Consider the following 22,475-nt stretch of genomic DNA (forward strand, 5'->3'; position numbering starts at 1 on the left):
TTCAGAGCTGAACACAGTGGGAGTTATTCCTGTGAAGCCGTGAACATGAGAGGACGTAGTAACTCCACCTTACATGTGACTGTTGTTGCAGGTGAGTTTCTCCAAGACACTAATCGTCTGATTAACAAACAGCATCGTCTGATAAGTTTATTCATGAATCAAACCGTTCTGATCAGGTAAAGTGTTTATCTAATAACTGTCTGTCTCCAGTTCTAGATAGAACAACAATGATCATACGTAACACCAGGTTGACTCTGGTGGCTGTGATTCCCATTTCTCTGCTTCTCTTTTGTCTGTGGATGAGGTAAAACTACGAGAACTAATCCTCACTGATCTTTCACTTTGAATACTTCCTTCAATAGTTTTGGAGTTGTCATTAAATGTTTATTCATTTGTGGTCTTTGTTTGTTGTTGGATTCAATCCAGGAAGAAGAAAGCTCGGAGCTCCACCACTGAACCACATGAACCCATAGAGACTGTGGAGGTGAGAGAGACATTTGGCCTCAGTGACAGAACTCACCAAAGGGCCATTGTTCTTATTATGAGGTCATCAAGATAATTAACACCTAACTTTATTAGTGATCTTTATTTTTATCAACCACCTTTGTGTATTTACCCTCCAACATTTTACAACCACGTTTACTACAAATGTTCTTTGTTTTAAAGGAAAGTCTCTAACTGACCCTCCCCCTTGGTTAGTTTTTGCATGCCAGCATGTCAAGAATACTTTTCAACAATATCAGTAAGAGATATTCCGAAGGAAGTAATGGCAGATTTGTAGAATAATCGGAAAATATCAGCGAGACGTAGACAGAAAAGACAACATGTATTTGAGCAACGTATCCTCAAACAACGGTTTGTATGAAATCCTTCGATAAGTTTCTCCTCATTTTTCGTGCGTTTTTCTACAAAAACCAGCCACACGAGTCAATTTCAGCTCGTTACACGCACACAGTCTGTTCAAAAGAAACTTCTGTCTTCACAGAAGATAACTTAGTTAGGTTTACTCAACACAACTACTTAATTAGGTTTAGGAACAGATCTTTGTTGAAGTTAAAATAACTAATTATTGGCCTTTGCGAGGCCTTTGACTCTCGTCTTGTCGTCTCTCCATCAGTTGGACTCTGATCCTGAGTATGAGAACGTCTCAAACACTGCAGCACAGACAGAAGACTCAGAGGAGCAGGAGGACCGGGTGTGAAGGTCAGTCGGGTTTCAGTCTGCTGCGTCGGGAAAATAAAAACAACTCAGATTAACTTATACTTCCATTTCTGAGAAATAACTTCATGTGGTTTTCTTCAGATGCAGTTAAACCAGAGGGAGACTCAGCTGGATGGAGACAGAGAGTACACTGAAGTGGACGTATTTACCTTCAATATACAAAGTTATTATCTGAGGTCTTTACACCGGCTTCCTGTCGATCAAAGAATTCATTTTCAAAATATTACGGTATGTTCATAAAGCACTGAATGGTTTATGTCTGATCCTCTGCTACATTATGAACCATCTGCACTGTAACTTGTATTCCTGTATTTCATACCAGGCTTATTCTATTTCATCTTGTTTTTATTTTATTGTCTCTTGGCTCCAAAATTACATTTTTAAATTGTATTTAAATGTCATTTTATTATTATTATTATTTTTGCACTTTGTGATGTTTTAGGTAAAGTGCTTTAAATTACCTTGTTGCTGAAATGTGCTTTATAGATGAACTTGCTTTGACATGTCAGTTTCCATTAACAGCGACGTGTAGCAGAATATCCATAATTCATGCTTTATGTACCTGTGCAGGTGCATTATGTATGTATATGATTTAACTTTAATGTAATAAATGGCTTTTAGAAATACTGATTGTCATCACATCACGTCTGTCTGAGCAGAGAAATCCATTGAAGTCTGTTCAACTCAGTTATTGAAGCAAAAACATACCCAAATACAATAAAAGTTACCATTAGATGACAGTTTTGTATATTTAAACATAACATTTCAGAAAACTTTAAATACAAACAATAATAGTCTTAATGTGAGTAGTGAACTGGTGTAGTTTGATGGTGATATCTATGAGTTAATTATTTTACCCTATTCACCTGTAGTGTCTCCACTTAAACACTCTCGTGTACGTTTTTGATCCAATGAGTGAATGAGGTGAGTTTTATTTTGTCGTCTCTCCTCAACAGTTAGACTCTTGTCCTGCGTATGAAGACGTCTCAGACTTAACGTCACAATTAAAGGCTTTTACACATCGGGCACGCGACCAAAGGTTTCTTGAAAAGTCTTCACAAACCTGCAGAGATTCATTGACACAGACTTCTAAAAAAGGCAAAGCTGCTTCTCTCTCAGTCACTTTCACTTTTTGTCACAACCAGCTTTTTATGCAACCTGAAGGTAACCGTAGTTCTCCGACACGTAAAGGGAGGAGCGAGCGGACGGGTATTCAGTTTGATGCAATCTGCAACCTCACCACTAGATGTCACTAAACCCTACACACTGGTCCTTTAAAGTCAAGAGTCATCTTCATGTAGTATTTGAAATGTATAAATATTTGGACAAAAAAATAAATGAAACCCACATTTCAGTTAGTTAACAGTCTCTAAAATCACACAGAATTACACTATTTGTTATGATCACTGCAGTTAATGTGCAGCAAGACATGAAGAGCTGCAGCGATGACTTATATTATATATATATATATATATATATATATATATATATATATATATATATGTATATATATGTGTATATATGAGTAGTACAGGTACCTACATGCTTAAGTTTCGTTTTCCAAGCACATGAAAGCCGTGCCAGGTTAGAAGAATCTTGCCTCTGTGTTGTAAAGCTGTGCCAACCACAATCATCACACCAGGTTCTTTTGTTCTAGACCACATCCTCTTTAAGTTGATGTAGGTGCACAGTATTTGATGGAGAACAGAGATGATCAGTTATGGGTTTAACAGCAGCGACGAGTGGACTCATCGTCCTCTTTCTCTCCGTGTCAGGTACTGTACATTTACATTTAGTGCATTTATCACACGTTCAGTGAACTTTTGATGTGTGATGAGATGCAGTTTGTTGAAGACCTTTAACATCCTGCAGACATTCACTTGTCTTCCTGTGAACTTCATTGAACACATTTCTTCTGTGTAGAGATGCTGTTATCACAGCTCATCCAGACACCAAACTCTTGTTTTATTTTAATTCAAATAAAAGTGAGTTTACTGTGTGCTTCGTATGATGTTATCTGGTTAATCCAAGGTAACAGACAGAAACACCCACCGAGATCACCTTTTACATGTTTGCACTGATCAACCGTTGTAGTTCATCAACCAACCTCATTGATTTGACCCAAAAGAGAGAAAATCTGATATTTTTAAAATTGTATGTATTGGTTTTCAGTTTTACAGTTCAACGCAAATTAAATTTTGCTGCTTAAGAATTCAACATGAAAAGATTCATTGATGTGATATGTAACAAAAACAATCTGTAATCATCTATAACTTAATTACTTAAATTAACAATTAAAACACGACATATATATAAATTGTATTCTCATCTTAAAGTTGATTTGTGTTCATATCTTCTCCTCCAGATGGTCCAAAGCTTCCCTCTGTGTCAGTGAGTCCCTCTGCTGAGATAGTGGAGGGCAGTTCAGTGACTCTGACCTGTAGCAGTGATGCTAACCCAGCAGCTAGCTACACCTGGTACAAGGAGGATGGAAATCCAGACCCTCGTCCTCTCAGTGAAGAACCTCAGCTCGTCTTCAGCTCCATCCAGTCCTCTGACTCTGGACAGTATTACTGTAGAGCTGAGAACCAGCTGGGGAGGACGTCTAGATACATCTATGTTGATGTGAAATGTGAGTAAAATCTCCAATTTATAAAGGAACATACATTGGTCAGTTGCCAGGAAAAGGTTGTTTTCCTATATTTCACATATGCCACACATGTATGTAGCATTTGTGCAACTTGCAGTTCAATTATTTTTATTTCTATTTATTTATGCATGTCCAGATGGTCCAAAGCTTCCCTCTGTGTCAGTGAGTCCCTCTGCTGAGATAGTGGAGGGCAGTTCAGTGACTGTGACCTGTAGCAGTGATGCTAACCCAGCAGCTAGCTACACCTGGTACAAGGAGAACCAAACACGTCCTCATGGAGAAGGAGGTATCTATCGTTTCACCTCCATCAGCTCTGAGGACGGAGGGATCTACTACTGCAAGTCTGAGAATAAACAGTCTCTACAGTACACTGAAGTGGACGTATTTACCTTCAACTGGATTGAATTTAGCAATCTAAGGTCACTGTTTATGACAACTTCACAGCAATGTCTAAGAGCATAAAATGACGACGTGATGCCATTTTGGACGGACATGGCTGTAAACAGTAACTTGGTTGGTTGGCGGAGGCACACAACCAAGAACTGGTAACTGCAGTTTAGCCCTGCTAGCGTTGTGGCTTTAGGGACGGCAACGTGAAGTCTGTTTATCGGTCGATCGATCCGCCACTTTGGTCCGGACTGAAACGTCTCACAGACTGCAGGGTGGATTGCCGTAACATTTTGAACAGACATTCATGGTTTCCAAACGACGCATCCTCTTGACTTCCGATGTTTCAGATGTTTCCTGTAGCGCCACCACGAGGTTGAGATTTTTGATCTTTGTTGAAGTAGCTCAACAGCGACGATGAATTCATCTTCTGGCGCGATGATCCGATAAAAACTTTAATTTTGTCCAACACTTTAGTTTTTGAAAAATAATGACATTCCCATCAGCCTCAGCTGTACTTTGTGTTTACTGCTAATTAGCAACGGTTGGCATGCTAACACGCTAAACTAAGATTGTATGCATGTTGAACAGTATGTTAGCATTTTCATTGTTTTTTAGCTAATGTTAGCATGGCTCTAGACTCCGAAGTCTCATTTCAGTTACTACCCAAAGAATTGTATTTACCTCCTTGAATTTCTTAACTATACTTTTAGTGTTACATTCGCTGTTACGGCCCTGTTGTTCTGTAAGTCAGCGACTTTAGGGACGGCTACGTCGACAGTCGGTCCTCCCTGAAATATCTCAACAACTATTTGATTGATTGCCTTGAAAAGTTGTATGGACATTCGTGGTCCCTTGAGGATGAATCCTACTGACTTTGTTGATCTCCTGAATTAAAATTTAATATGTCAAACACTTTGATTTATGATGAAATGCAACACTCACCCTCTGCTTTACTTTGTGTTTACTGCTAATTATCAAACGTTAGCCTGTTAACACAGATATGAATGCTAATATTGGCATTGTTAGCATGTTAGCATGCTGACATTAGCATTTAGCTTAGAGCACCACTGTGCCTCAGTGCAGCCTCACACAGCTCGTTTCATGTTGCTGGGTTGTTCTATGATTAAATTTACTTCAGATGTCCTTTTGAATTAGACGACCTCTCAAAGCTGAAACAGGAAGCGGTGACGTGCTAGACGCAGACCTCACCATAACATCAGCTTTCCACACTGATTCAAACTTCTGTGCACTTTCCTCACATACCACAGTGCTTTACCTGTGTCCAGTATCCCAGTTAGACTGGAGCTCTTAATTCATTTGACCTGACATGAAATATGAGAAAGAAAAAGTTGTAATTCTTCCTAAAATTGTGTCAGAGACACACACTGACTCTCTTACTGTCATTTGTATACAACATCATTTCAAGAAGTTCATGCATCGCTTGCAAAACAACAGCAAGAATGATTTCTTCATTTCAACTTGAGGGTTTACAGTCATTAGTGTGTTCATGCACACTAATAGTGTGAAGAGGAAGGAAGCCAGGTCAGTGTTGAACAGCAGCGTTGAACCAATCACAGGAGACACAAGCTGACTTCAAAGACAACACGCTCCTTTTCAAAGTAGAAATGTTTCTGGTGACTTACTGACATGAAGTGTTTCTGATCTGCTGATTTAACAGAGAGGAGCAGCTATGAGTTCAACAGCAGCAGCCGCTGGATTTGTTGTCTTCCTTCTCTCTGTACGAGGTACTGTACATCTACATTTATACTGTGAGGCCGTTAGTGCTCCTCAGGACAACAGAGGAAGCTGTGTTTTCAGTTCATCAACAGATCTGATGTTATAAATGTGGTGCAACATCCACTTTCCTTTCTTTAGATTGAAGTGTTTACAGGACGACCAACACTGAGCTGTTTTTAACAGCAGCAGCATCTCTGTCCACTTGTACCTGAACATCATCAACTGTATGAACTGAAGAATCGTGCTCCATTAAAGACAGTAAAGTTGTGTTTATGTGGATGAAAGTAATGGCTGTACGCACATTAACATGATCTCTCTGTGGAACTTCCTCTAACCGTTCGACCGCATTGAGAGTCTGTTATTCATTCTGAGTCTCTTCCTGGTTGGTGTCTCTTTGAGTGACATGTTGTAAGTTGGGGCCAGAGATGCTGCAAAGTCAGGTTTTGGGGTTTTAGAAAAACAAATTACATTTTTGTAAATTGAATTCACATCTGAAGTTTGTGTTTGTGTCGACTTCTGACTGTCAGTGATCTGTTCTCTACATTTCACACTGTTCTCTCACTCCTCAGTGTTCTGCATTTCTCTACAGTTTCCATTCACTCTGCAGCAGCTGACCACAGACAGAGAACCACAGAGCAAAGAAGACTCTTTATCTCATGAACTGCACCCTTCTCATATTTAAACTTCTGCTGTTTGATCTTGTTCACTGTGTTTGAGTTGACGGGTTCAATACGTTGCTGTTCCTTCCAACTGCAGAGATCATGTGTCGATCGTTGACTCTTTCTTTCCTTCACTGCTCATGAGAGTGTGTCCTCTGATGTCGCTCTGAGTCTGACTGTGGTTCCTGATGTGCTCTGTGTTTCAGTGATACAGAGTCAGGATGACTGGGGAGTGACTTACACTGCTACTGAGGTCTGTGCTGTAAAAGGATCAACAGTGGTAATACAATGCAGCTACACATTCCCATCTAGAATAAAGCTCCGTGATGTCAAGAAATCATTCTGGTTTACTAAAGAGAAAGATGGTGAACCTGTGGATCTGACAACAGACTCTGAGTATTCAGGTCGTGTGGAGTACAGATGTTCTCAGAAAGTCTGCACTCTGACGATCAGAGACCTGAGAGAGAGCGACTCAGCTGAGTACAAGTTCAGGTTCACAACAAACCAACAAGATGGGAAATATACTGGTTCACCTGGAGTCACTGTGTCCGTCACAGGTAACATTTTAATTCACATGTTAATCATCTCCAAATGTTCAACATCTAGAGAACTAGAATATAAAAGTCTTGTGTCAATGTTGACACTTCCAGGTCTCCAGGTGGAGGTGAGCAGATATGATTCTACCAGGTCGTTGCTGAAGTGTCTCAGCAGTTGTGTTCTGCCTGAACGTCCTTCCTACAACTGGTACGAGAATGGACAGAAGATCAACAGAGGATCATATTCTTATCTTTACGTCGACTATGGTTCTGCAGACAGCTATTCCTGTGCTGTAAGAGGACATGAGGATCAGCGTTCTCCTTCAGTGTGTAAGTTTACTCCACTGTGGCAGCCTGTGGAGGTTCAACAACATCTCATATGCATGCAAATGAAGGGGTACCAAAATCATTCTGAATGAACTGTTAAATCACTCAGGAGGTAGAGCTGTCTCCCATTACTCTGAGGCTCAGTGGTTCAATCCCTGGCCCCTTCAGTCTTCATGCAGTGTCCTATGGAAAGATACTGAACACCAAATGGCTGCGATTGAGAAACTGAAAAGTATGGAAGCCTCTGCCACCAGTGTATGACTGTTTGTCTGTGAATATGTTAACGCTACCTTGTGTTATAAAGTGCTTTGAGTGGTCGCTAAGACTAGAAAAGCACGATATAAATGCAGCTAATTTCCCAACCCCATAGGTAACGATCAGGAAAAGAAATCCAAAAGGGGCAGAAAGTCAGAAAATCCAAGGTCCAAACATCACAAACAGGGTCAGAACTGGTAGATCAGAAACTGGAACTAGGAATACACTGGAGAGCTTGGCAGAAACACACAAGACAATCTGTGAGGGACCGAGTGCAAGTGGACTGACGTAAATACTGAGGGACTAATGAGAGAATGGGCTGCAGGTGAGATGGGCGTGAAAGACAAAGTCATTAACGGTAAAAAAGAAATGGAATTTCCAGTTTCCACAGACTTGACAGAGAGACGGTCTTCGTGGTTGTAGTAATGAATTGCACCAGCAGGAGTCTCACCTGTGACAGCTCCAGGATCAGCACTCTGGACAGCTGCTGTGATACATAATAGAGACAGTCTGAAACAAACTAACAGATATTAATTAAAATGGTGAATATTCTATGATAACATTGCCACGAGGTGTGGTGGTGGACTCAAATGCAGGACGAGAGGTAGTGAGAAACAGGTTTTAATGAGTATTGAACAAAATAAGAATCGTTACTAGAACACAACAGGGAGTCCAAGCACAAGACAAGAAATGAGGGGGAAATCTGGCAGGACGAGGCAGGGCAGGAAGACTGGAAAACCGGGAACTGGACGAGCCAAACGGCCGGGTAGAAATGGGAATGATCTGGCGGTGAGTGGCTGAGAGGCAGCGTTTATATAGTGGCTGAAGGTGAGGGGAGTTGTGCTGATGATGAGGGAGGCAGACAGGTGCACTGAATGAGTTGATAGGTGAGTGAGAAATAAAAAGACAGGAGGGAAGGGGCAGCGCTGTGACTAAAATATTATAATCTTTAAGTATGTTTATTCTTTTCTCCTCCAGATGGTCCAAAGCTTCCCTCTGTGTCAGTGAGTCCCTCTGCTGAGATAGTGGAGGGCAGTTCAGTGACTCTGACCTGTAGCAGTGATGCTAACCCAGCAGCTAACTACACCTGGTACAAGAAAGGAAATCCATACCGTCGTCTTCCAGGTGAAGAACCTCAGCTCGTCTTCAGCTCCATCCAGTCCTCTGACTCTGGACAGTATTACTGTAGAGCTGAGAACCAGCTGAGGATGACGTCTGAATTCATCTCCATTGATGTGAAATGTGAGTGAAATCTCTAATTTAAAAAGGAACATACATTGGTCAGTTCCCAGGAAAAGGGGTTTCTCCTCTGTTTCACATACCGTACTCATACAACATGTAGCATTTATGCAACTTGCAGTTTAATTCTTTTTATTTCTATTTATTTATGCATGTCCAGATGCTCCAACGCTTCCCTCTGTGTCAGTGAGTCCCTCTGCTGAGATAGTGGAGGGCAGTTCAGTGACTGTGACCTGTAGCAGTGATGCTAACCCAGCAGCTAGCTACACCTGGTACAAGGAGAACCAAACACGTCCTCATGGAGAAGGAGGTATCTATCGTTTCACCTCCATCAGCTCTGAGGACGGAGGGATCTACTACTGCAAGTCTGAGAATAAACATGGATGGATCGACTCTTCATCTCTAGTTATAGATGTCCAGTGTGAGTCAAGTGACTAACAAGGTTCATTGTATTCCCCATTTTACAAAAGTCTGTGTACCATGCATGCTAAAATTAATACAATATTTACCGATATGTCTCCTCCAGATGGTCCAAAGCTTCCCTCTGTGTCAGTGAGTCCCTCTGCTGAGATAGTGGAGGGCAGTTCAGTGACTCTGACCTGTAGCAGTGATGCTAACCCAGCAGCTAACTACACCTGGTACAAGGAGGATGAAGACTCACCAAAAGCATCAGGACAGATCTTCATCATCACTGACTTCAGAGCTGAACACAGTGGGAGTTATTCCTGTGAAGCCGTGAACATGAGAGGACGTAGTAACTCCACCTTACATGTGACTGTTGTAGCAGGTGAGTTTCTCCAAGACACTAATCGTCTGATTAACAAACAGCATCGTCTGATAAGTTTATTCATGAATCAAACCGTTCTGATCAGGTAAAGTGTTTATCTAATAACTGTCTGTCTCCAGTTCTAGATAGAACAACAATGATCATACATAACACCAGGTTGACTCTGGTGGCTGTGATTCCCATTTCTCTGCTTCTCTTTTGTCTGTGGATGAGGTAAAACTACAAGAACTAATCCTCACTGATCTTTCACTTTGAATACTTCCTTCAATAGTTTTGGAGTTGTCATTAAATGTTTATTCATTTGTGGTCTTTGTTTGTTGTTGGATTCAATCCAGGAAGAAGAAAGCTCGGAGCTCCACCACTGAACCACATGAACCCATAGAGGCTGTGGAGGTGAGAGAGACATTTGGCCTCAGTGACAGAACTCACCAAAGGGCCATTGTTCTTATTATGAGGTCATCAAGATAATTAACACCTAACTTTATTAGTGATCTTTATTTTTATGAACCACCTTTGTGTATTTACCCTCCAACATTTTACAACCACGTTTACTACAAATGTTCTTTGTTTTAAAGGAAAGTCTCTAACTGACCCTCCCCCTTGGTTAGTTTTTGCATGCCAGCATGTCAAGAATACTTTTCAACAATATCAGTAAGAGATATTCCGAAGGAAGTAATGGCAGATTTGTAGAATAATCGGAAAATATCAGAGAGACGTAGACAGAAAAGACAACATGTATTTGAGCAACGTATCCTCAAACAACGGTTTGTATGAAATCCTTCGATAAGTTTCTCTTCATTTTTCGTGCGTTTTTCTACAAAAACCAGCCACACGAGTCAATTTCAGCTCGTTACACGCACACAGTCTGTTCAAAAGAAACTTCTGTCTTCACAGAAGATAACTTAGTTAGGTTTACTCAACACAACTACTTAATTAGGTTTAGGAACAGATCTTTGTTGAAGTTAAAATAACTAATTATTGGCCTTTGCGAGGCCTTTGACTCTCGTCTTGTCGTCTCTCCATCAGTTGGACTCTGATCCTGAGTATGAGAACGACTCAAACACTGCAGCACAGACAGAAGACTCAGAGGAGCAGGAGGACCGGGTGTGAAGGTCAGTCGGGTTTCAGTCTGCTGCGTCGGGAAAATAAAAACAACTCGGATTAACTTATACTTCCATTTCTGAGAAATAACTTCATGTGGTTTTCTTCAGATGCAGTTAAACCAGAGGGAGACTCAGCTGGATGGAGACAGAGAGTACACTGAAGTGGACGTATTTACCTTCAATATACAAAGTTATTATCTGAGGTCTTTACACCGGCTTCCTGTCGATCAAAGAATTCATTTTCAAAATATTACGGTATGTTCATAAAGCACTTAATGGTTTATGTCTGATCCTCTGCTACATTATGAACCATCCGCACTGTAACTTGTATTCCTGTATTTCATACCAGGCTTATTCTATTTCATCTTGTTTTTATTTTATTGTCTCTTGGCTCCAAAATTACATTTTTAAATTGTATTTAAATGTCATTTTATTATTATTATTATTTTTTTTGCACTTTGTGATGTTTTAGGTAAAGTGCTTTAAATTACCTTGTTGCTGAAATGTGCTTTATAGATGAACTTGCTTTGACATGTCAGTTTCCATTAACAGCGACGTGTAGCAGAATATTCATAATTCATGCTTTATGTACCTGTGCAGGTGCATTATGTATGTATATGATTGAACTTTAATGTAATAAATGGCTTTTAGAAATACTGATTGTCATCACATCACGTCTGTCTGAGCAGAGAAATCCATTGAAGTCTGTTCAACTCAGTTATTGAAGCAAAAACATACCCAAATACAATAAAAGTTACCATTAGATGACAGTTTTGTATATTTAAACATAACATTTCAGAAAACTTTAAATACAAACAATAATAGGCTTAATGTGAGTAGTGAACTGGTGTAGTTTGATGGTGATATCTATGAGTTAATTATTTTACCCTATTCACCTGTAGTGTCTCCACTTAAACACTCTCGTGTACGTTTTTGATCCAATGAGTGAATGAGGTGAGTTTTATTTTGTCGTCTCTCCTCAACAGTTAGACTCTTGTCCTGCGTATGAAGACGTCTCAGACTTAACGTCACAATTAAAGGCTTTTACACATCGGGCACGCGACCAAAAGTTTCTTGAAAAGTCTTCACAAACCTGCAGAGATTCATTGACACAGACTTCTAAAAAAGGCAAAGCTGCTTCTCTCTCAGTCACTTTCACTTTTTGTCACAACCAGCTTTTTATGCAACCTGAAGGTAACCGTAGTTCTCCGACACGTAAAGGGAGGAGCGAGCGGACGGGTATTCAGTTTGATGCAATCTGCAACCTCACCACTAGATGTCACTAAACCCTACACACTGGTCCTTTAAAGTCAAGAGTCATCTTCATGTAGTATTTGAAATGTATAAATATTTGGACAAAAAAATAAATGAAACACACATTTCAGTTAGTTAACAGTCTCTAAAATCACACAGAATTACACTATTTGTTATGATCACTGCAGTTAATGTGCAGCAAGACATGAAGAGCTGCAGCGATGACTTATATTATATATATATATATATATATATATATATATATATATATATATATATGTGTATATATGAGTAGTGCAGGTACCTACATGCTTAAGTTTCGTTTTCCAAGCACATGAAAGCCGTGCCAGGTTAGAAGAATCTTGCCTCTGTTTTGTAAAACTGTGCCAACCACAATCATCACACCAGGTTCTTTTGTTCTAGACCACATCCTCTTGACCACAGTTGATGTAGGTGCACAGTATTTGATGGAGAACAGAGATGATCAGTTATGGGTTTAACAGCAGCGACGAGTGGACTCATCGTCCTCTTTCTCTCCGTGTCAGGTACTGTACATTTACATTTAGTGCATTTATCACACGTTCAGTGAACTTTTGATGTGTGATGAGATGCAGTTTGTTGAAGACCTTTAACATCCTGCAGACATTCACTTGTCTTCCTGTGAACTTCATTGAACACATTTCTTCTGTGTAGAGATGCTGTTATCACCGCTCATCCAGACACCAAACTCTTGTTTTATTTTAATTCAAATAAAAGTCACTGATACTCGTAATGTTGAAGTGTAAAAATAGAAAATATAGTTATTGCTGCCTGTTAAAATGCACAAATCTACTTTAATGACAAAGGTAAATTCCCATTCTGCTTTCTAGCTAAACAGGAAGTGGTTTAAAATTGTGTCTACTGATGTATTTCTTTTGTTACGTTATTTTGTGTGTTATCGATCTTATTATCCCTAGCTGAGATAATTAACTATGCCTTAGTGTCCCTCTACACTAATCTGTGTTTTGTTCTCACACATGTCCACAAAGAGGAAACGAACCACGCACAACAGACCACACCTTTCTAAGAATTCACACTCTGGCCTTCATGATTCATTCTGATCTTTCACTCCACTTTCAGCCTCTCTGATGTCCTGCCTCAGTGCACAGGGAGATCTTCTATTGTCCCTTTGCACCAGGGGCGGACTGGGGGGAAAAAGTGGCCCGGGATTTACTGTCAGACCGGCCCACTCAATACACGGCGCGCTGCCCACTCAATGCACGGTTTTTGCAGCAGCTCACTCTTTTCTGCAACACCGTCTATTATTTTCTCACTGTCCAGCATCTGCAAAACATCTGTCTGAGTAGCCATCAACATAAAAGCCTCCAGGTGCTGTTGAGAGAGCGAGCTCCTGAGCCTGTTTTTGATATATTTCAGCATCGAAAAGCTTCGCTCGCATGCTACCTGTGTGACAGAGAGGATAATCAGGAACCTGTATGCAAGGCCTATGATGTGCTATGCATCTGTCAGGAGGTTGTACTGCTTCAGAACTCGGTAGCAACAGATTGGACAGTCCTTGCAAGATGAGCACTTTTTGTAAACCATCTCTGCCTCATCTTCAGCCTCATCTTCAGCATCCTCCGGCCCGGCTTCTGTTGTCTTGGTTGTGTACTCCTCAAATACTGATGCCTTCACCCTATCCCACTGTCGTGCCAGACGTTTGAGCTCGCTTTGTAACTCGCATAGTCAAATCAACGTAATTAACACAATGACAGCCACAAAGTCATAAGAACCAGTCACATATATTCATATGACAACAAAGCACATCAATCCAGCAGACCTGCAGCGGATCCACGCATTCCACCACACAAGAGCACGAGCCATCAAATATTAGTCATAAAAACGTTACTGCAGATGTAAAAAAACAAACGCAGTTTGTCACTTACCAAATTCTTTGTTGACAAAGAATTTAATCCCAGTACATCGTTTCAGTTCCAGTAAGAAGTTCTCGATTCATGGACGCCGTGACAGTAAAGCCGCCCCTGTATTTCGCCGGTCTACGGCGGCCATTCGCACCTCCGCGGCCCCGCCCCGACCGTCGCCCGGCACGAGCGCACGGCGCAGACCGCGGTTATGGAGAAAAGTTTTTAAAAGCACCGTCGTGTCCAGCCGTGCTATGGCGTCCTCGGATCGCGAGGAGTAGTATAATGTCAGATTATACTGTTGATGCAGTTTTCACTGATTATTGACTTTCGGTATTCGAGTCAATTGAACGTGTTCTGTGAAGCATATAATATAGTCGGGCCGGCGATGTCAGAGACCGGCCCAAACCCCGTCGGCCTACCGGGGATTCCCCCGGTATCCCCGATGGCCAGTCCGCCCCTGCTTTGCACCCTGTACAACTCAGCACTTCTTTCTCTGCGTTTTCTTTCTCGTTTCCATAAATCACATTTACCTTCACTGCAGATGAAAGTCATTCATCTGATGTGCCCTATGGTGACTCTGTGGTTTCTAACGTGTTGGTGATGCTCTGCGTTACAGCGGCACGATGCGGGAACGGGCCGACTTGCGTCTCTGCTCAGATCTGCGCTGTGAGAGGATCCACAGTGGACATACGCTGCAGACAGACACCCGCAGCCAAGAGACGTTCTGTCCCGATGGAGAAGATATCGTGGTTTACTGAAATGCAGGAAGAAGGACCCGTGGATCTGAGAGAGGACTCGGAGTACGCGGGTCGCGTGCAGTATTACTGCGATATGACCACCTGCACTTTAAGAATCACAGACCTGAGAGAGAGCGACTCAGCTGAGTACAAGTTCAAGTTCAGAAGCAAGCGAGTCCCCGGTGGAGTCACTTTATCCGTCACAGGTAACACTTCCTACCAATGTTCACCATCTGTGTTTGTTGTTGTGTATTTGCATGTTTGTTCTTCTTCACAGATCCAGATCTCCAGCTGCAGGTGAGGAGATCATATTCCACCTGGGCTCAGCTGTTTTGTCGCTGCACGTGTCATCTACCCGATCGTCTCTCCTACATCTGGTACAAGAACGGACAGAGAGTTGTGGAGGAAACATCTCCTTCATATTCAGACTACTTTGATCCTGCAGACAGCTATTCGTGTGCTGTCAGAGGATACGAGGACTTCCCTTCTGCTTCAGTGTGTGAGTTACAGTCTTCCTCTAACAGAGCAGCATCTAGTGGAGCGTTTAACCCACACTGTGCCATCACTGCATGTGTGTGTTTACAGGTTTTCTCTCTTTCTGACTCGTGTAGACCACCATGTCCAACGTACGCGCTCTCACAGGCTAAACCTTCCATGGTCAGCTATCAGTGATGAGGCTCGTAGTGCGTTAAAAGTAGTTTATTCCATGAAAAGGAAAATAAACAAAAATATATCCCTTTTTTAAAGAGCATAACACGCTTTTGTAATAAACATAAAATAAACAGAACTGTTAACAATATAACATGGCTCTTACAAGTATCGACACTGTAAACACGTCTTCTACAAACTTTAGAACTTAAGATAGTCGAACACGCTGTCTTATTTATTCTCACAACACCAACATAGTATTCTGAGGTGAATCCACATCTCCTTTTTGAAACAGCGACTCTGAAACTTCTCTAAACACAATCTAGCAAGAGGGAGAGGGACTCGAACTGACCGCTGTAAAAAGTGGAACACAAGACCTGCTGTGTCAATCACAGAACAGCCCATGTAAAAACACAGGTGTAGTTCACTTTTTACAGCGTTGTGTTCACAGAGCAGACACTGTGATGTGACTGAGGTCAGTGTTGTCAGGTTATTACCTGCTCTGTGTTAACACAATATAAGATGTCGTTGTAACTGCTGATTAAAGATGATATTGTATATTTCAGGTGTCGTGGGTCAGACCTGCAACAGAGTGACGTACGCTGACAGAAGCATCTGCGCCTCCAAAGGCTCATCGGTGGACATTTCTTGCACTTACAACAGTCATGAAGATGATGTTGAATCTAGATTCTGGTTCAGTTCTGATCATCAGCAGAGGCGGTATCTCACACCACCTGAGGACCTGAGTGAAGACTCCCGGTATGCAGGTCGCGTTCAGGTCGTTGACACAGAGAGAGGACGCTCCACTCTGAGAATCACTGACCTGAGAGAGAGAGATTCATCCGAGTACCACTTCACATTCAACACAGCCAGCTTTGAATGGAGGAGCAGTTTACCTGCTACAACTGTGAGCGTCACAGGTACAGATGAGCTGATCACCAGTGATCCACGCTAACTGTCTTAATGTCTGTGGTTAGTTAGTGACCATTCATATCGTCCAGACCTACGTCTGGTTCAAGAACGGAGAGAAAAACACGAGCCAGGAAACTTCTACTTTCACAGATGACTTTTATCCCGGAGACAACGTGTCCTGTGCTTTCAGAGGACACGAGGAGTCCCGCTCTGATTCACTGTGTGAGTTTACTGTGTGCTTCGTATGATGTTATCTGGTTAATCCAAGGTAACAGACAGAAACACCCAACGAGATCACCTTTTACATGTTTGCACTGATCAACCGTTGTAGTTCATCAACCAACCTCATTGATTTGACCCAAAAGAGAGAAAATCTGATATTTTTAAAATTGTATGTATTGGTTTTCAGTTTTACAGTTCAACGCAAATTCAATTTTGCTGCTTAAGAATTCAACATGAAAAGATTCATTGATGTGATGTGTAACACAAACAATCTGTAATCATCTATAACTTAATTACTTAAATTAACAATTAAAACACGACATATATATAAATTGTATTCTCATCTTAAAGTTGATTTGTGTTCATATCTTCTCCTCCAGATGGTCCAAAGCTTCCCTCTGTGTCAGTGAGTCCCTCTGCTGAGATAGTGGAGGGCAGTTCAGTGACTGTGACCTGTAGCAGTGATGCTAACCCAGCAGCTAACTACACCTGGTACAAGGAGGATGGAAGTCCAGACCCTCGTCCTCTCAGTGAAGAACCTCAGCTCGTCTTCAGCTCCATCCAGTCCTCTGACTCTGGACAGTATTACTGTAGAGCTGAGAACCAGCTGGGGAGGACGTCTAGATACATCTATGTTGATGTGAAATGTGAGTAAAATCTCCAATTTATAAAGGAACATACATTGGTCAGTTGCCAGGAAAAGGTTGTTTTCCTATATTTCACATATGCCACACATGTATGTAGCATTTGTGCAACTTGCAGTTCAATTATTTTTATTTCTATTTATTTATGCATGTCCAGATGGTCCAAAGCTTCCCTCTGTGTCAGTGAGTCCCTCTGCTGAGATAGTGGAGGGCAGTTCAGTGACTGTGACCTGTAGCAGTGATGCTAACCCAGCAGCTAACTACACCTGGTACAAGGAGGACCAAACACGTCCTCATGGAGAAGGAGGTATCTATCGTTTCACCTCCATCAGCTCTGAGGACGGAGGGATCTACTACTGCAAGTCTGAGAATAAACATGGATGGATCGACTCTTCATCTCTAGTTATAGATGTCCAGTGTGAGTCAAGTGACTAACAAGGTTCATTGTATTCCCCATTTTACAAAAGTCTGTGTATACCATGCATGCTAAAATGAATACAATATTTACCGATATGTCTCCTCCAGATGGTCCAAAGCTTCCCTCTGTGTCAGTGAGTCCCTCTGCTGAGATAGTGGAGGGCAGTTCAGTGACTCTGACCTGTAGCAGTGATGCTAACCCAGCAGCTAGCTACACCTGGTACAAGGAGGATGAAGACTCACCAAAAGCATCAGGACAGATCTTCATCATCACTGACATCAGAGCTGAACACAGTGGGAGTTATTCCTGTGAAGCCGTGAACATGAGAGGACGTAGTAACTCCACCTTACATCTGCTTCTTTTGGCCGGTATTCATGAGTCTTTCACTGCACTTAACATGACATGAACCACCTGAACAGCCATCTTTTGGACTCAAAGACTCGGTGATGAACCATCAGTGCTTCTATCTGATTACAGGTGCATCGAGATCAAGGATCGGAAGAACACTCGCTCTCTTCCCGTTTCTCATCGTCATCTCTGTCTACCTGTGGATTAGGTGAGCATCACTATAATCATATCAACGAATTCTCATAATTCAGCCGTCGGCTCAATACAAACATTGATGAATTCAATGATTTGTTTCTTTCACTCTCCTATCAACAAGATACGGGTTTCCCAATCAACGGCGTGAGCTCAGACTGAGACGAAACAGCATCTCACAGGTGAGAAGAAAAGTTCAACAATGTGTCTTGGTCTCACACTTCATGGTTTGCTGTTTTTATACAGACGTGTTGTCTTCTGTCTGTACGTTCGTAGGCCAACGTCCGTCTCCTTCTTGTGAAAGCGATTTTTCAGGAACCCCAGGAGGGAGTTTCTTCAAGGTCCACCTGGACTCACGGATGAAATGATTCTAATTTGGTGGTCAATGTGAGCCCACGTTCGTCCCATCCTTGTGAATGTAATATCTCGGGAACGCCTGGAGGGAATTTTACTGCATCTGGAACAAACATCCACTTGGACTCAAAGGAGGAATTGTTTGAATTTAGCAATCTAAGGTCACTGTTTATGACAACTTCACAGCAATGTCTAAGAGCATAAAATGACGACGTGATGCCATTTTGGACGGACATGGCTGTAAACAGTAACTTGGTTGGTTGGCGGAGGCACACAACCAAGAACTGGTAACTGCAGTTTAGCCCTGCTAGCGTTGTGGCTTTAGGGACGGCAACGTGAAGTCTGTTTATCGGTCGATCGATCCGCCACTTTGGTCCGGACTGAAACGTCTCACAGACTGCAGGGTGGATTGCCGTAACATTTTGAACAGACATTCATGGTTTCCAAACGACGCATCCTCTTGACTTCCGATGTTTCAGATGTTTCCTGTAGCGCCACCACGAGGTTGAGATTTTTGATCTTTGTTGAAGTAGCTCAACAGCGACGATGAATTCATCTTCTGGCGCGATGATCCGATAAAAACTTTAATTTTGTCCAACACTTTAGTTTTTGAAAAATAATGACATTCCCATCAGCCTCAGCTGTACTTTGTGTTTACTGCTAATTAGCAACGGTTGGCATGCTAACACGCTAAACTAAGATTGTATGCATGTTGAACAGTATGTTAGCATTTTCATTGTTTTTTAGCTAATGTTAGCATGGCTCTAGACTCCGAAGTCTCATTTCAGTTACTACCCAAAGAATTGTATTTACCTCCTTGAATTTCTTAACAATACTTTTAGTGTTACATTCGCTGTTACGGCCCTGTTGTTCTGTAAGTCAGCGACTTTAGGGACGGCTACGTCGACAGTCGGTCCTCCCTGAAATATCTCAACAACTATTTGATTGATTGCCTTGAAAAGTTGTATGGACATTCGTGGTCCCTTGAGGATGAATCCTACTGACTTTGTTGATCTCCTGAATTAAAATTTAATATGTCAAACACTTTGATTTATGATGAAATGCAACACTCACCCTCTGCTTTACTTTGTGTTTACTGCTAATTACCAAACGTTAGCCTGTTAACACAGATATGAATGCTAATTTTGGCATTGTTAGCATGTTAGCATGCTGACATTAGCATTTAGCTTAGAGCACCACTGTGCCTCAGTGCAGCCTCACACAGCTCGTTTCATGTTGCTGGGTTGTTCTATGATTAAATTTACTTCAGATGTTCTTTTGAATTAGACGACCTCTCAAAGCTGAAACAGGAAGCGCTGACGTGCTAGACGCAGACCTCACCATAACATCAGCTTTCCACACTGATTCAAACTTCTGTGCACTTTCCTCACATACCACAGTGCTTTACCTGTGTCCAGTATCCCAGTTAGACTGGAGCTCTTAATACATTTGACCTGACATGAAATATGAGAAAGAAAAAGTTGTAATTCTTCCTAAAATTGTGTCAGAGACACACACTGACTCTCTTACTGTCATTTGTATACAACATCATTTCAAGAAGTTCATGCATCGTTTGCAAAACAACAGCAAGAATGATTTCTTCATTTCAACTTGAGGGTTTACAGTCATTAGTGTGTTCATGCACACTAATAGTGTAAAGAGGAAGGAAGCCAGGTCAGTGTTGAACAGCAGCGTTGAACCAATCACAGGAGACACAAGCTGACTTCAAAGACAACACGCTCCTTTTTAAAGTAGAAATGTTTCTGGTGACTTACTGACATGAAGTGTTTCTGATCTGCTGATTTAACAGAGAGGAGCAGCTATGAGTTCAACAGCAGCAGCCGCTGGATTTGTTGTCTTCCTTCTCTCTGTACGAGGTACTGTACATCTACATTTATACTGTGAGGCCGTTAGTGCTCCTCAGGACAACAGAGGAAGCTGTGTTTTCAGTTCATCAACAGATCTGATGTTATAAATGTGGTGCAACATCCACTTTCCTTTCTTTAGATTGAAGTGTTTACAGGACGACCAACACTGAGCTGTTTTTAACAGCAGCAGCATCTCTGTCCACTTGTACCTGAACATCATCAACTGTATGAACTGAAGAATCGTGCTCCATTAAAGACAGTAAAGTTGTGTTTATGTGGATGAAAGTAATGGCTGTACGCACATTAACATGATCTCTCTGTGGAACTTCCTCTAATCGTTCGACCACATTGAGAGTCTGTTATTCATTCTGAGTCTCTTCCTGGTTGGTGTCTCTTTGAGTGACATGTTGTAAGTTGGGGCCAGAGATGCTGCAAAGTCAGGTTTTGGGGTTTTAGAAAAACAAATTACATTTTTGTAAATTGAATTCACATCTGAAGTTTGTGTTTGTGTCGACTTCTGACTGTCAGTGATCTGTTCTCTACATTTCACACTGTTCTCTCACTCCTCAGTGTTCTGCATTTCTCTACAGTTTCCATTCACTCTGCAGCAGCTGACCACAGACAGAGAACCACAGAGCAAAGAAGACTCTTTATCTCATGAACTGCACCCTTCTCATATTTAAACTTCTGCTGTTTGATCTTGTTCACTGTGTTTGAGTTGACGGGTTCAATACGTTGCTGTTCCTTCCAACTGCAGAGATCATGTGTCGATCGTTGACTCTTTCTTTCCTTCACTGCTCATGAGAGTGTGTCCTCTGATGTCGCTCTGAGTCTGACTGTGGTTCCTGATGTGCTCTGTGTTTCAGTGATACAGAGTCAGGATGGCTGGGGAGTGACTTACACTGCTACTGAGGTCTGTGCTGTAAAAGGATCAACAGTGGAAATACAATGCAGCTACACATTCCCATCTAGAATACAGCACGGTGATGTCAGCAACAGATTCTGGTTTACTAAAGAGAAAGATGGTGAACCTGTGGATCTGACAACAGACTCTGAGTATTCAGGTCGTGTGAAGTACAGATGTTCTCAGAAAGTCTGCACTCTGACGATCAGAGACCTGAGAGAGAGCGACTCAGCTGAGTACAAGTTCAGGTTCACAACAAACCAACAAGGTGGGAAATATACTGGTTCACCTGGAGTCACTGTGTCCGTCACAGGTAACATTTTAATTCACATGTTAATCATCTCCAAATGTTCAACATCTAGAGAACTAGAATATAAAAGTCTTGTGTGAATGTTGACAGTTTAATAAAATAACATTTATGATCCTTCTTCTCACTTCCAGGTCTCCAGGTGGAGGTGAGCAGATATGATTCTACCAGGTCGTATCTGAAGTGTCTCAGCAGTTGTGTTCTGCCTGCACGTCCTTACTACTTCTGGTACAAGAATGGACAGAATATCTACAGTGGATCATATTCTGTTTACGTTGTCTATGGTTCTGCACTCAGCTATTCCTGTGCTGTAACAGAACATGAGGATCAGCGTTCTCCTTCAGTGTGTAAGTTTACTCCACTGTGGCAGCCTGTGGAGGTTCAACAACATCTCATATGGCGGCACCAGACTGACACTGTATGTGACTTTAGAGGAACCAAAAGTATGAAGCACAACATTCCTCAGGAGGTAGAGCTGTGGTCCACTAACCAGAGGGTCGGTGGTTCAATCCCTGGCCCCTCAGTCTACATGTAGAAGTGTCACACACACACTGACACAAGAATACAATTATAATCACAGCTGTAAACACACTGAAGTCTTCTAAGTCTTAAAGTAGACACAGCTCTGTATTTATGAATTAATGATGTGATGAAAAGAAACAAAAGAAAAACTAGAACTCGTAGAAGAAACTGGATAAAATACTATGATTTTCATACAGTGTGTTTAGCTGACTCAGCTGAATTATGTCCAGAACATAACTAGAAGTGATCTGCCAGCTGGGTGAAGAAACAATCAATAACTCCCTACAACAGCTGGAAGTGAGAGGACAGACTCAGCTAAGGACACAAGCAGCATCTA

General features: G+C 41.7%; 1 protein-coding gene across 1 annotated transcript in view; it reads left to right on the plus strand.

Annotated features, from left to right (window-relative positions):
- Positions 1-8,881: 8,881 nt before the first annotated feature.
- Positions 8,882-22,475, plus strand: part of LOC306784803 (B-cell receptor CD22-like) — a 32,881-nt gene continuing 19,287 nt past the window's right edge. The window contains exons 1-2 of the mRNA XM_079278932.1: positions 8,882-9,017; positions 9,175-9,435. Of these exons, the coding sequence (XP_079135058.1) occupies positions 8,984-9,017; positions 9,175-9,435 (295 nt within the window). The 5' untranslated portion in view covers positions 8,882-8,983. The remainder of the gene's footprint in view (positions 9,018-9,174; positions 9,436-22,475) is intronic.

Source organism: Melanostigma gelatinosum, assembly GCF_949748355.1.
Source record: "Melanostigma gelatinosum genome assembly, chromosome: 11".
In the NCBI taxonomy this organism is placed as follows: Eukaryota; Metazoa; Chordata; class Actinopteri; order Perciformes; family Zoarcidae; genus Melanostigma; species Melanostigma gelatinosum.